At 40.4% G+C, this 13,147-nt stretch overlaps 1 protein-coding gene across 1 annotated transcript; it reads left to right on the plus strand.

Annotated features, from left to right (window-relative positions):
- Nucleotides 1–804: 804 nt before the first annotated feature.
- Nucleotides 805–8,930, plus strand: bdnf (brain-derived neurotrophic factor; the record flags this gene model as incomplete). Its single annotated transcript, XM_080435417.1, has 2 exons — nt 805–888; nt 8,097–8,930. Exon 2 carries the CDS (start codon nt 8,118–8,120, stop codon nt 8,928–8,930), a length of 813 nt encoding a protein of 270 aa, XP_080291543.1. The 5' UTR covers nt 805–888; nt 8,097–8,117.
- Nucleotides 8,931–13,147: the final 4,217 nt, after the last annotated feature.

A 13,147-nucleotide genomic window follows, 5' to 3' on the forward strand; every position in this document is an offset into this window, starting at 1 on the left:
CCCAACGTTTTGTGATAATATGCTACCGTTGGCTACCACTAGCCTGTGTTAAAGTATACAGCTATAATTCCAGCTGTTAGACACAAATATGGTCTGTAATAGGCTACACCATATGTGTATATAGGCTACTACTATTAGGTATAGGTAGCCTATATATAGGTAGCCTATGTATAGGTATCCAACGACCAATAGTTCCACCTCAGGGCTCTTTAACCAAAGCTTTCGCTGAAAATAGCAGATCGACAAACTCACAATGCAGCTGCGGGGCACTGTGAGCCTGTCCATCGCCTATTTACAGCGAAAGCTTTCCCCACAATAACAGAAAACTGGAAAATACACCAGTATATGTCGATCGCCTATTCTCCGTGAAAGCTTTCCCCACAATAACGGTAAACAGAAAAGACACCGGTATTGAGCCCTGAGGGACTCCGGTTACGGGGTTTAAGTGGTTAACTGGAGTTTGGTGCCGACCAGCAGTCAGCCAAGCGGCGGGTCACATGTTGCAACGTCATTGTGAATGTGTGTAGTAAGAGTTACTGTAGTTGCAAAGGATCGTCATTTCAAGCTCAAGAGGTCTCTCATCCCCGTCGGTGCTGCTTCCGACGCAGCGTATGTATGGCAGGGAACAACTTCTGTTTCAACAAGCGATCTGCAAAGGAGCCGCGCATGCAGCCATGGGAGTCCATTACCTCATCCATGCAATTTCCACCATCAATAATTTAATCTATTTGCTCCAAAGCTGAAGAGATATCCCTGAAGCTGTCGGGGAAGAGTCTAAACCTACAGAGGAAAATAACGCTTAAAGTAATTACTCAGGGGAGTTGTTCCAAAACACCCACAGATGACACTGTCCTGTTGAATGGTCTCTTTTACGACTGGGCAGTAAAGGTATGTTTTTTGTTGGACTTGTTTGATTCACTTTCGCTTGTTGTTCGATGCCGTTTCAGACAGTGGGGGGGAGATCTAAAAGTAGCCCGATCAACTTGGGTTATCCTACAAACGCACAGACTGTCTGTGCCGCAGCACGAGAGAGAGGGGATAATGTAATCTTATCCTCTCGTTCATTAATAAAAAACGGAGTTATTATGTTGATTGGGTTTCTATGATGAGAGACCCAGAAAGGATTCAGTGTAGTCTCAGCAAACAGTTTTGCTTTATTATTATGGTGGTGATGATGATGATAAGCAATGTTTGTGGTTTATTTGTCAAGAAACAATAGATGTGTCTAAACAATTGAATCCGCCACTAGCCTATAATAGCAGTAATAGCACCCCACACAATCTATTCTAAAAGTACAGTCTTAACTTGTAGCCCATAAGGTTATTAAACATTCCAAAATAGAAAAGTATAGATCACTTAAGCTCGCCCCTTCTTCCACCCCAAAAGAAAATGCAACCTGTTTTTTTGGCAGATAAAAAAAAAGTTTCATGAACTCATTAAGACTTTATAAGACATTTGAGACCTAACAGCGTTGGTCTAGGCTACTTCATGGTCTAGTCGCTACTGGATGGTGACCTCAAAAGGCGAGAATGAACATGAATTCAAAGCGAACCGCTTGGAGTTTTCCCTGCTGCTGTCAGGGGACAGGAAAACAACTCTTAATAGGCTATATCAGTGGTTCCCAAACTTTTTAGCTCAAGACCCAAAAGAGAAATTAGACGTTTGCCCGGTACCCAAACTAGTGAAAATAGCAGATCTACAAGCTCACAATGGGATGCTTCGTGCCACTAGTTGTGAACTTGTAGATCGGCTATTTTCACTACTTCTTAAACATTTGTTTTCTAATTTATTTGATTTAAATGCAACAATCATTGCGTCTTTTTTTAATTCAGGATTTTTATTCGATTGTATGTTTTGACATTTACTCGTGACTCATAAAAATTGGTCCATGACCCAAAGACGGGTCCCGACCCACTGTTTGGGAAACATATATTACTGCCTGCTGCAAATTCCAAAGAACACCTCATCGGGTCTCCACTCCTTTCACTGGCTAAATTAACCTAGCTCAAGTTATGTGAGTGTGAATGACTATAGCCTACTTGAATAACTAATCATTCAAAACAGTATAATGGTGAAAGTTCGAACAAAATAGAGCTTTAATATGATTATTTGTGTGCAGCCTACATGTAGCCTACGTTTGGTTTAATTACAATACATATATGAAGACCAAAAGGCCATATTTGTTTGCATGCTTTTATCTGTCTGTCTGTCTGTCTGTCTGTCTGTCTGTCTGTCTGTCTGCCTGTCTGCCTGTCTGTCTGTCTGCCTGCCTGCCTGCCTGCCTGCCTGCCTGCCTGTCTGTCTGTCTGTCTGTCTGTCTGTCTGTCTGTCTGTCTGTCTGTCTGTCTGTCGTGTTACGCACATAAACAGAGGGAGGGGTGAAAAGAGAGGCTTCTCTTCAAAACATGTCACGGTCTCGACTGCCATCTAGCGTACATGTTCGGGAACTGCTGCCTAATAACGTTGATTTGAAAAATGGTCCGTGGAAATAATCGCATGCCAATTACTTGTGTCAGACTCAGTAGGCTACCTATGTGACATGTATTATTTAGAGATTAATTTATCACAGCGTTGCATATCATTACCGCCGGAGGGCAGTGGCTAACAATACAACAGAACCATGGCAAAAAATATTAACAAAAACAATTGCCAAAAGCCACTGGCTTGAAAGGGAGACTGTTTTTATTTATTTATTTGCATTTATTTTTGTTCAGCTGTAACAATTGTTTGTAACTGGATCATGTGGTGTTGAGGAACATGGGCCATGAATTCATGTTGATGGTGGATTAATCCGTGCCGTAGACCCAAAAGATATATATATATATATATTTTTAAATATTTATTTTTGGGCTTTTATGCCTTTATTGATAGGACAGTAGGCTGACAGGAAATGGGGAGAGAGAGATGGGGAGTGACACGCAGCAAAGGTCGTCGGGATCGGGATTCGAACCTGCAACATGCTGTCAGGCTGAATTTCGGCTTAGGTTCCCAGGACCGCTACGGCAGTGGCCTGGGCCAGAGACAGAGTGACAAGATATTATTACATATTTCTGTCCTATTCACTTATTCATTTACCATGGCACTGCAGGAGGGAAGCCAGAGCTTATTTAAGCAACCTAGATCACCCAGCAGCGATTTTGTTGCCTTGTTTTATATGGTAGTAGACAATGGTTTGTCTGGAGTTATAGTGTAATCTCTGGTAATGCTCATCCATTTCTTAATTTGCCTATAGTTTGAAATGTCAGTGTTTATCAGATTGGAAGCAGATCTCTCAAATAAAAGCTTCCACAAATGTCAAACATTGCTTCTTTCTTGTAAGAAGTATGATATTGGTTGTTGTGAAAGTAGGTTTTCGCTAGCTCTCTTCAAAGATGAACATTTGGCATGCAATCTGTTGGGTGCTACAGATGACAGACATGACAATACATGTTTCGTGAAGCTAACTTTTTTCCTCGAGATTTTAAGGAAAAGAGGTGCCCCCAAGGGAGTTGTGACAGAAATAGAAAATAAATTGTGCAAGTAGGCCATAGCGTTCTATTAAAATGTATTGTTGTCTTCGGACATCATTGTTCACTTTCATGTGATACTATCATCCTTGACTGATGTTCATCAAACGATTTCTAAACAGCAGTGTAAACTATAGTAAAGACGAAACATACAGTAATGTGCTGACATTTGCACACAGGTACAAGCCATTATAGTCTGGGTGTATAACAACACTTGGCATGCTAGTACTTTGATGTTTAGAGAAACTTTTTGGCATCTGTCAAAGGAAGGATTTCTGCCAAAGAAGGGATAATCCCCACCTGGCATATAAAGGATAAATGCAAGGGCAAGTTACATAGTCCAACAGGTGCTTGTGTGGAGGCGTAAAAGACAACCGCTCAATTTGGTTCCATACATTCTCAGAGTTCATTTAACACTGAGGATTTTACTGTGTAGAGTCTACACACTGACCTTTATTCTTTATATGCTTCACACATGCTCCTTTTCACAAATACAAGTGTGTTTGAGCATTGGTATGCAAAGCTGTACTTCCACCCAGTGCATGTTTTTAGCCTGCACATGAACATAGTGTTCATTTATCTTACAGTATTAATTATTTTTTTACGCTTTCAGAGTTAAATTAACACTTTGGATTTTGCTGTGTGACACTCACATTTGAGTGGTTTCACTGGTTTGCATTTTCAGACAAGTACTTTAACGCACATAATTGTGTGTGGTTTCACTGTATCTTCTTGACTAAATTTGTGGATAGTAGCTAGATCTTCCTAGATTACAGACATAACTTATCATTACTAATGATAAGTTATGTCTGTAATCTAGGAAGATCTAGCTACTACTAATGATTTATTAGTGATAAGTTACAGTACATACGCTTGATGGTTAACCAGGGAATGTAGCTGGAAATATAGCACACAGAATGCTCTTACATTAAATGTACAAAATGAGAGCAAAGCAGTCATCACATTTCGTTTCTGGTACATAGAGCATAGAGATTCCGAGCTGGTCCCACAGCAATTAAATGATTCATTGGTTATATTGCATTTTAACAGGATGTTGATTGAGAGCATAAGCCATATTGATTCTCCTGATGGAAACAGGAAATCACAGAGATAGAAATAAAACTGTTTGTTGTTCCCGGTGTGGGGATACCCAGAGGACTGGCAAGCAATTGCACACTGATGAGTGGCATTAAGCCTGATTTATATTTAGTCGTACTGTGGTGTCACACGCCGAAAATAGCTGATCTACAAGCTCACAACCCGTCATGGCTGTAACGCACTGTGAGCATGTAGATCTGCTATTTTCATTTGCGCGACACCGTCGTATGACAGCATAAATTAGGCATTATACCCCCAACAGCCTCCTCCCCTTCTATTCTCTCCCCAATGGATACCTGGGAGAGACGTCATTCGCGGTTGTTATGCTGCGAAATGACGCTGGCACACTCTCCGCCCCCTGCTACTGCAATATTACCCCTGTGGTCTGTCAGGGAAGATACAGCACTTCATCTGCAGCATCTCCAACATGAAGTCTGACGGCTAATAATCATCACCCTCAAGCCTTATTGATACTTGTACTTATACTTTGTACGCCTAGTCGTACAAAGGCTTTGCATCTTTCTCTCAAAGCAACACCCATCATAGAATGAAGTACATATTAGGCTTCACCATTGATTTCTTTAACCTCGGAGCAGAATATTGTGTCTGATGTTAATAATAATAACAGATCAAATGTCTAAAGGTAGTGACCGGCTTCGAGTTTGTCTACACTGTTGTCTTTCAGTTTGTTGAACTGGGCTGGGAAGGTGTAGTTTATAACATAAACAGCTTTACAGTTCCTATCAAAACTCTCATAATACTGTGTCGGATAATTGCCTTTGTTTCTGCTACACAATTTTAAACTGGGTTTGAATTAGCAAAACATAGAGAACGAGTGGATGAGTGCCTCTTTATTCCTGGCTTTATTTTGTCTCTGATATTGTTTTTGTCAGTGAGATGAAAGATCCCCCCCATCCCCCTGCAAACACATACAAGCCAACACGATCCCTCCACCCCCCCCCCCCCCCCCCCCCCAACACACTCTCTCACACTGGAGGAGTGCGTCACTGAGCTCTGGGACTGAGTGGCTCATTAAGAAGAAGGATGTGATATTCTGAATAGAGACTGTGAGACTCCCAGCACGCCTATTTATAGACAAGATATCTCTATGGCAGTCACCGTGGCGTTGGTTAATTGCCCAAGACACCAATTAAGAATGAAACAAATGCGTTTTAGGTGGGGTTTGCTCCTGTGTTCTGCTATGGTCCTCCTGTCCATCCTGCCTAGTAGTAAAGATCTGCTCGGTGCATATTCCAGGGCATAAAAAAGGATGGCATTCAAAGTGCAGTCAAAGCCTTGCCTGGGCTATTTTTAAATCCCCCCCCTCTGGAAGGCTCTAGATCTAGATTTCTTTTTTCTCATTATGGTTGCTTTCAATATCTGTGGCTGTGGGATGTCTACCAATGCATTCATTTGCTGTGGCTCTTAGACCTACTTAAAGGTAAGGGATGCATCTACTGTATGCCCGGGACGTAACCTGATTAAGGATAATGTAATATTTGGGCAAATCTCAAAAAACTTTAAAACTTTTCTCTTATCTTATTTTATCGTGTGAGTTGCTCTTCGAAGCTTGCAGTAAAAGCCTCAGTGTTAATTTGTCCATTTGCAGCTCAGAGTGTATAAATGTAACCAAATGGACTTGTTGGTTACATTTGTACAATCTCAGAGTTGTATTAACACTGATGATTTTACTGTGTAAAACTGTGTTCTTTAGAGTGTGAGAAGGATGCCAGATTCTTCAGACTGCCATCACTCCTGACACCCTGTTAGTTGCTTCCGTCATGCTCTCCACTCATCTGCCAAAACAATTATCCATCAATAAGCCTGGCTTCCCATGATTTAGTATTGTAGCTTTCTCACAATACAGGCCACACTCTAAATAACATGGTAATAATATTGTCAGAAATAAGTAACTTAATAAGTCAGTCAGAACTTAGTATATGAGCTGTTTGGTTTAAAGCATGTAATACATATGTTTACTAGAACACAATACCAGTTTTTACTTAGTTGATAGTAAGGTGATAGTAAACACATACTGTGTGTGTGTGTGTGTGTGTGTGTGTGTGTGTGTGTGTGTGTGTGTGTGTGTGTGTGTGTGTGTGTGTGTGTGTGTGTGTGTGTGCGTGCGTGCGTGCGTGCGTGCGTGCGTGCGTGCGTGCGTGCGTGCGTGCGTGCGTGCGTGCGTGCGTGCGTGCGTGCGTGCGTGCGTGCGTGCGTGCGTGTGTGTTTTTTGTGTGTGCGTGCGTGTAAAGAATAATACTGATATGTTCACAGTTTTGGAATCACTCTTATGCACTCTGTTTGGGTCCCTCCTGAAAAACAGATTCTGTTTAATTCATATCAATTTTCCTTCTAATTGGAGCATTTAATCTCCCTTTCAGGGAATTTGACTGAAGAAATGGAAGAGCTGCGTCATAAGTTTGTTAGTTATAAATGCAAGTGGAATTGAATAGAATTGGGCCTTGTAACCTGATCAGCATAGCCTTTTTGCATGACCAACAACTAAAAAGTTACATTGTGCATAAGAAAAGAATGATACTAACTAAAAAAACAAATAAAACTAAAATAATTGCTGACAATTAATAACATTTAAAGTTGCACTATACAATGTATTTCTAATTATTCTAGCAAACTGTGTGTTCTGGCAATTTAATACATCAAGTAGTTTTGCTGCTAGACCCCAAAGTGGTTTGGTGTGACCACCTACCCTGTAGGTCCTACAGTATCTTGTTTACGAGACTTTCTTGCTCTGCATTTATCTCAGGCAGCACTTTACTCCCAAGCTGTGTACCACCCCCACCATTCACATGCTTAGGTTTAGGTTAGAGGTGGTTCTGGTTAGGGCCATGGTTGGGGATATGATCTGGCAATCCCACTGTAGGAATCAGGCTTTGTACCAGCTTGAGAGGAAGTGCTGCCAGAATTGTGTCAGGGCAAAAACATTCCCTCCTCTGCAGCCTTCTCGCAGTCTTCTAAACAGTTCAATGGCAGCGTATAGTATTGCTTCAAGTCTTGCAGTCTTCTCACAATCTTTGGTATGGAGTTGATTTTAGTTACCACAGTGGAGGGAGATTAACGGGTAATGGAAGTGGAATGAAAGCACAGAGGAAGTACTGCTCGTGGCCAACTTGAAAACTTGTATAGCATTGCTTTAAATGATCGCCTCCAATGTTTAACTTGCACAAATTATTTCTAAATGATAGCCTCCAATGTTTAACTTGCACAAATTATTTCATCCAGGAAGATATTTGTGAGGTATTTTCCAAAGCTATAGAAGCTTGTCAGGGGACTAAATTGAGTGGTGCTACTGGCTCTTTTGTTGACTTGAAGGTAAAGAATGTAAACAAAAGGAGATGCTTACAGTGTGCATTACGGATCAAAGCCAATTTATCTAAGACACTGCTTCATAGACTCTGTGACTAACGTTGTCTTCCTCTCTCCCTGTCCTGTCTTTTTCTGTCTGTCTTGTATCTCTCTTTCTTTTCTGTCCAGTTCCACCAGGTTAGAAGAGTGATGACCATCCTGTTCCTTACTATGGTTATTTCATACTTCAGTTGCATGAGAGCTGCGCCCCTGAGAGATGCCCTGGGCATGCGGGGCCACCGGACGGAAGGCTACTTGGGCGCCGCCGCCGCGACGGCTGCCCGAGCCCACGGGACTCCGCAGAGTGGGGGCGGGCCAGGCCAACGGGGGGCGTTGCCTTCACTCACAGACACATTTGAGCAGGTGATCGAAGAGCTGCTGGAGGTGGAGGGAGAGGCGGCCCAGTTGGGACCGGGGGCTGATAAAGGCCAGGGCGGCGGAGGTCCGTCCTCTGTGGTCGGCGCAGAGACAAAGGATGACGATCTCTACGATTCGCGGGTGATGATCAGCAACCAAGTGCCTTTGGAGCCGCCGTTGCTCTTTCTTCTGGAGGAATACAAAAACTATCTGGATGCCGCTAACATGTCCATGAGGGTGCGGCGACACTCCGACCCCTCGCGGCGTGGAGAGCTCAGCGTGTGTGACAGTATTAGCCAGTGGGTGACCGCTGTGGATAAAAAGACGGCAATAGACATGTCTGGGCAGACAGTTACCGTCATGGAAAAGGTCCCTGTCCCCAATGGCCAACTCAAGCAATACTTTTATGAGACCAAATGCAACCCCATGGGGTACACGAAGGACGGCTGCCGAGGAATAGACAAGCGGCATTATAATTCCCAATGCAGGACAACCCAGTCCTATGTGCGAGCGCTTACCATGGATAGCAAAAAGAAGATTGGCTGGCGCTTCATAAGGATAGACACTTCATGTGTATGCACATTGACCATTAAAAGAGGGAGATAGTGTATACAATGTATAGATTTTATTGAAGAGTTTAAAAAAGAGAATAAAGAGAAAATATCTATTTGTATATATACATAACAGGGTAAATTATTCCGTCAAATGAAAATTTTATGGACTGCATGTAAAAAAAAGATGAAGTTTATACAGTAAAAGTGATACTACAGTCTATTTATTGAACATATCCATGACCTTGTAAACAATTAAAAAAATCTGATCAGTCATTTGCGCCCAGTTTAAATTACTATATCACATTCCTCAAGACATTGTGATTTGTTTACGTTGCCAAGAATTTGAAAATGAAGGAACAAAGAGGCAAGAAAGGAGACAGGACAGTTCCATCTTCAAAAGCTTGCATGCTGCTTCAATTGTGAATTGAGAAATTCTCCACTTAGGAAAAAAAATGATATGAAGCTGACCAAAACATTCCGTTTACATACTCAAAAGAAAACGGTTTTCCTCTCAAGTAATTTATCTGTTTACTGTTCTAAACTTCTCAAGGTAATGTTGGAATTACATACTATGTCAAGGTGCTGTTGTCAAAGCTTTGCTGTTTATTTTTTTATCCCCACCAGAGGACAAGATATATAAGAGTATATATATATACATATATATAAAATTTATTCATTGACATGTTTCTGGGTTAATATTATTCATTTTGTATGTTGTGAAGTTGTTTGCAATATTAAACTGAAATATTTGAAGAAATAAAAATGACTATAGGCAAATGAAAAACAAAAATAATGTTGATAAAGTTTGGATCATGTATTTTTAGGTAGAATACATTTACATTATGGAACTAGAAACTAGATAGCTAAATTATGGATGGATGGATGGATGGATGGATGAATGGATGGGTGGATGGATGGATGAAAGGATGGGCGGATGGACAGACAGACAGACAGACAGACAGACACAGACAGACAGACAGACAGAGACAGACAGACAGACAGACAGACAGACAGACAGACAGACAGACAGACAGACAGACAGACAGACAGACAGACAGACAGACAGACAGACAGACAGACAGACAGACAGACAGACAGAGAACCTTGGTTGCCATGGTATGGGAATTTGAAAAGAAAAGAAATAGCCTTCAGCAAGCCCCAAAACAATAATAATAATAAGTTGTATCATTGACATGTAGTGTTAAGGATGTCACAATAATGGACAAATTCTACTATAGCAGCTTAATTTGGAATGACTAACCCTTACTTTTTAAAGACACTTGCATTGCAAAGATGCATCAAATTGTTTCAATTAACGTAGTTCATATGTGACCATATTTTGCCGCTACAATAACATAAAATAACAACCAATAGAAAAGGTAAATGTACTATAAGTATGCTGTATGGGCATACAGTATGCATATAAAGTTCAGCGGTAATAGCAATGATCCACAAAATTGTTAACAATAACAAATTCTAAAGAATATATTTGCGGATAGGATTGAAATTATGAAAACATCATAGAAGTAAACAACTGTCAAGGATTTTGATTATATGGCCATTGTGATCTAAAGGCTAGAAGATGGTGGGTATTGGGAAAATGTGGGGCTTCACAGACAGCCGCTGTGATCACTGCACAAGTAAAGAGGATGGAACAACACCAGGTAAATTGCTGTCACTTTCCTGGACATCAGTAATGTTCTCTATAATGACTCAATACCTAACTTTGTAAAGAATGTCTTTCTCAGTTCAGTTTTTCTTTCTTTCTTTCTTTTCTTTTTGAGAAATGTTCTTGAATCATGAAACGCTTTCAAATAATGAAACACCCCCAAATGAAAATGTTCTGAATTTGACGCTAATCTTCTGACTTGTGTAACATAGTTATTATGGATGGGAAGAAAGTAAGTTTCTCCTTACACCATCCAATGAATAGTGAAAATCTATTTTATGCTATTTTTGAACTTTTTTTTGCCACCTACAATGATATGCCAAAGCTAAGACCCTGATTCAAAACAGTTTATGTGCCGTCTCAGGTTCACTCAATATAATGGGTTAAAGGAGTAGTTCACCCAAAATAATTACTTATTTTATATCAATTACACACCCCATGAAGCCTTGAATTCATGGAGATGTTTTTATCTCCATGAATTCAAGGCTTCGTGGAGTGTGTAATATACGATAATATATGATAGAAAATAAGTAATTTTTCTGGTGAACTAATCCTTTAAAGCTAAATGTATATTCTGTTTTAAGCAACAATAGCGATCTTATGCCTACTGGTCTTTGGGGAAATCTTAAAGCTTAAATCTGAATTAATATGTTTTATTTGAATGACTATGGACAGAGTCAATTGCTATTAACACATATGACTTTCAAGTCTAGTTTTTAATGATACATTAGAGTGAAGACGTCCTAATTTGTTGTTAACGTATTACTTCACACCAAAACACTAAAAGATAGACAGCAATGTTCCTTCGAAGTACTGTATATTTGATGTTCCCAGATACTCAATCTCTAATCGATAGCCAACAGCCGTATAGATAACAATATTACAGGGCAACTCACAGATTTGAATGTGGGGAACTGCATGAGAATTAAGGTAGAACCGAAAGAGGGCATGTACACTGAAAAAAAACCTGTGTTCATTTATCTCACAGATTGTACACTGTGTACAGTCACTCTGCGTTAAATTAACACTGAGGACTTTACTGTGTATTCAGCAGTTCTTAATGCAGTCTCATTGGGGGTGCCCTTGTCATATGAATGGGTAGGTACCTAATATAGGATGATGACTTGGCACAACATGGCTTGTGTCTTAAAAAAGAGTACACCCATTAGGTATAGCCAAGATACATCTGCCTAGTTTTTCATCTACTTCATCTCTGTTCATTTCAATGTAAATGTCTTAAACTAGCCAGTTACATGCATATCATATATAGTTTAACACTAGTTAGCTAGCTAACTGCTAATTATTGATCAACCAGTTATTTGCAGTTAAGAAACAAACCAGCCGTTAGTCTAAAGTAGGCTATAATAACTTCCGTTTGCACTGTAACAAGACATGGCTGAGGTAGCTGACAGCAGCAGTGGCTGACAGGTCTGCAGACAGATTATTCACCAAGTCTGAATAAAAATGTGGTCCAGAATACTCTGTGCTCAGTTGCACAGAAAACTTTAAATTGGGCATATGCCTACACCTTCCATAATGGACCTTTTTTTAATAGGTCTCTAACTTGGAAGAAAGATAGCTTCCTTATCATGTTACTGTATTATAGCTATTTCTCTTCTTTTGATATAATGATCTCTCAAGTAATTAGAAACGTATACATTATTGCTGTTACATTACAGATTTGTATATCTATGTAACAATCCAAAATGCAAGGGAAAACACAAAAGGTAGAAACACAAACCATGTTTGAACATGCAGGGATTGCATATTAAACATACACCAAAGAAAAATATTCAGTAACTGCTGAGAATGGAATTCTGTCAGGCCCCAACACTTGTCTGATAATAACCATGAAATTGGACAGGAGTCAAAAGTTTAGATTTTCCAAAGGCTGTGGGATGACAGAATTCCTAAAAGTTGCATTTTACGGCGTAATACGTGTGAGGGGTCTAAATGGACCCTTACAGCAAGGACTGTAACTCTGCTCTGAGTGTACATTTATATACTCTGAGTTATGAGAACCACTGCTCTACACACACTCCTGCCCGGTGGAGGGCAGTATAGGCCGTCCTTTCATTTCTTTCTTCTTGTTTTTTACTGTCCAGTCTAAAGCACCCCTGCCATGTCGGCTTATTATAAGCTACTTTGGGCTTCTTTTTCTGTAAAGTTGCGGTTAGTTGCAGCACTTGCGGGTTGCGTTTTTTTTGGGGGGGTTCGTTTCTAAAGTGTAGGGTAGGCTACTTGCTTATTTAAGCTTGCTTCCAAATTTTGTAATTATTCAAACCAGTGGTTCTCAAATATTTTGTTTTGTGCCAGGGAGCATTTGTGTTGTTAGAATGTTTCAAAAAATATTCCAAATATTCCACATTTTATTGCAAGAGTTTTTGAAAATAGCAGATAGTGAGCTTTTAACGCGAAGGAAAATAAAAGCCTGGATATCGCGGCTAGGTTTGAAGTGCTCATGTGGCCTGGCTAAGTTGCTTCTTTTGGGCTTGTTTTCCTAGACCTATTTGCTTATTTCTCTCACAAAACCTGGCAACACCGGTGTGTACCACTTTACGGGGCTCACACGAACGCACCATCCTGTCATGATTCGGAGA

This window comes from Gymnoscopelus braueri, assembly GCF_963280865.1.
Source record: "Gymnoscopelus braueri genome assembly, chromosome: 1".
NCBI lineage: Eukaryota > Metazoa > Chordata > Actinopteri > Myctophiformes > Myctophidae > Gymnoscopelus > Gymnoscopelus braueri.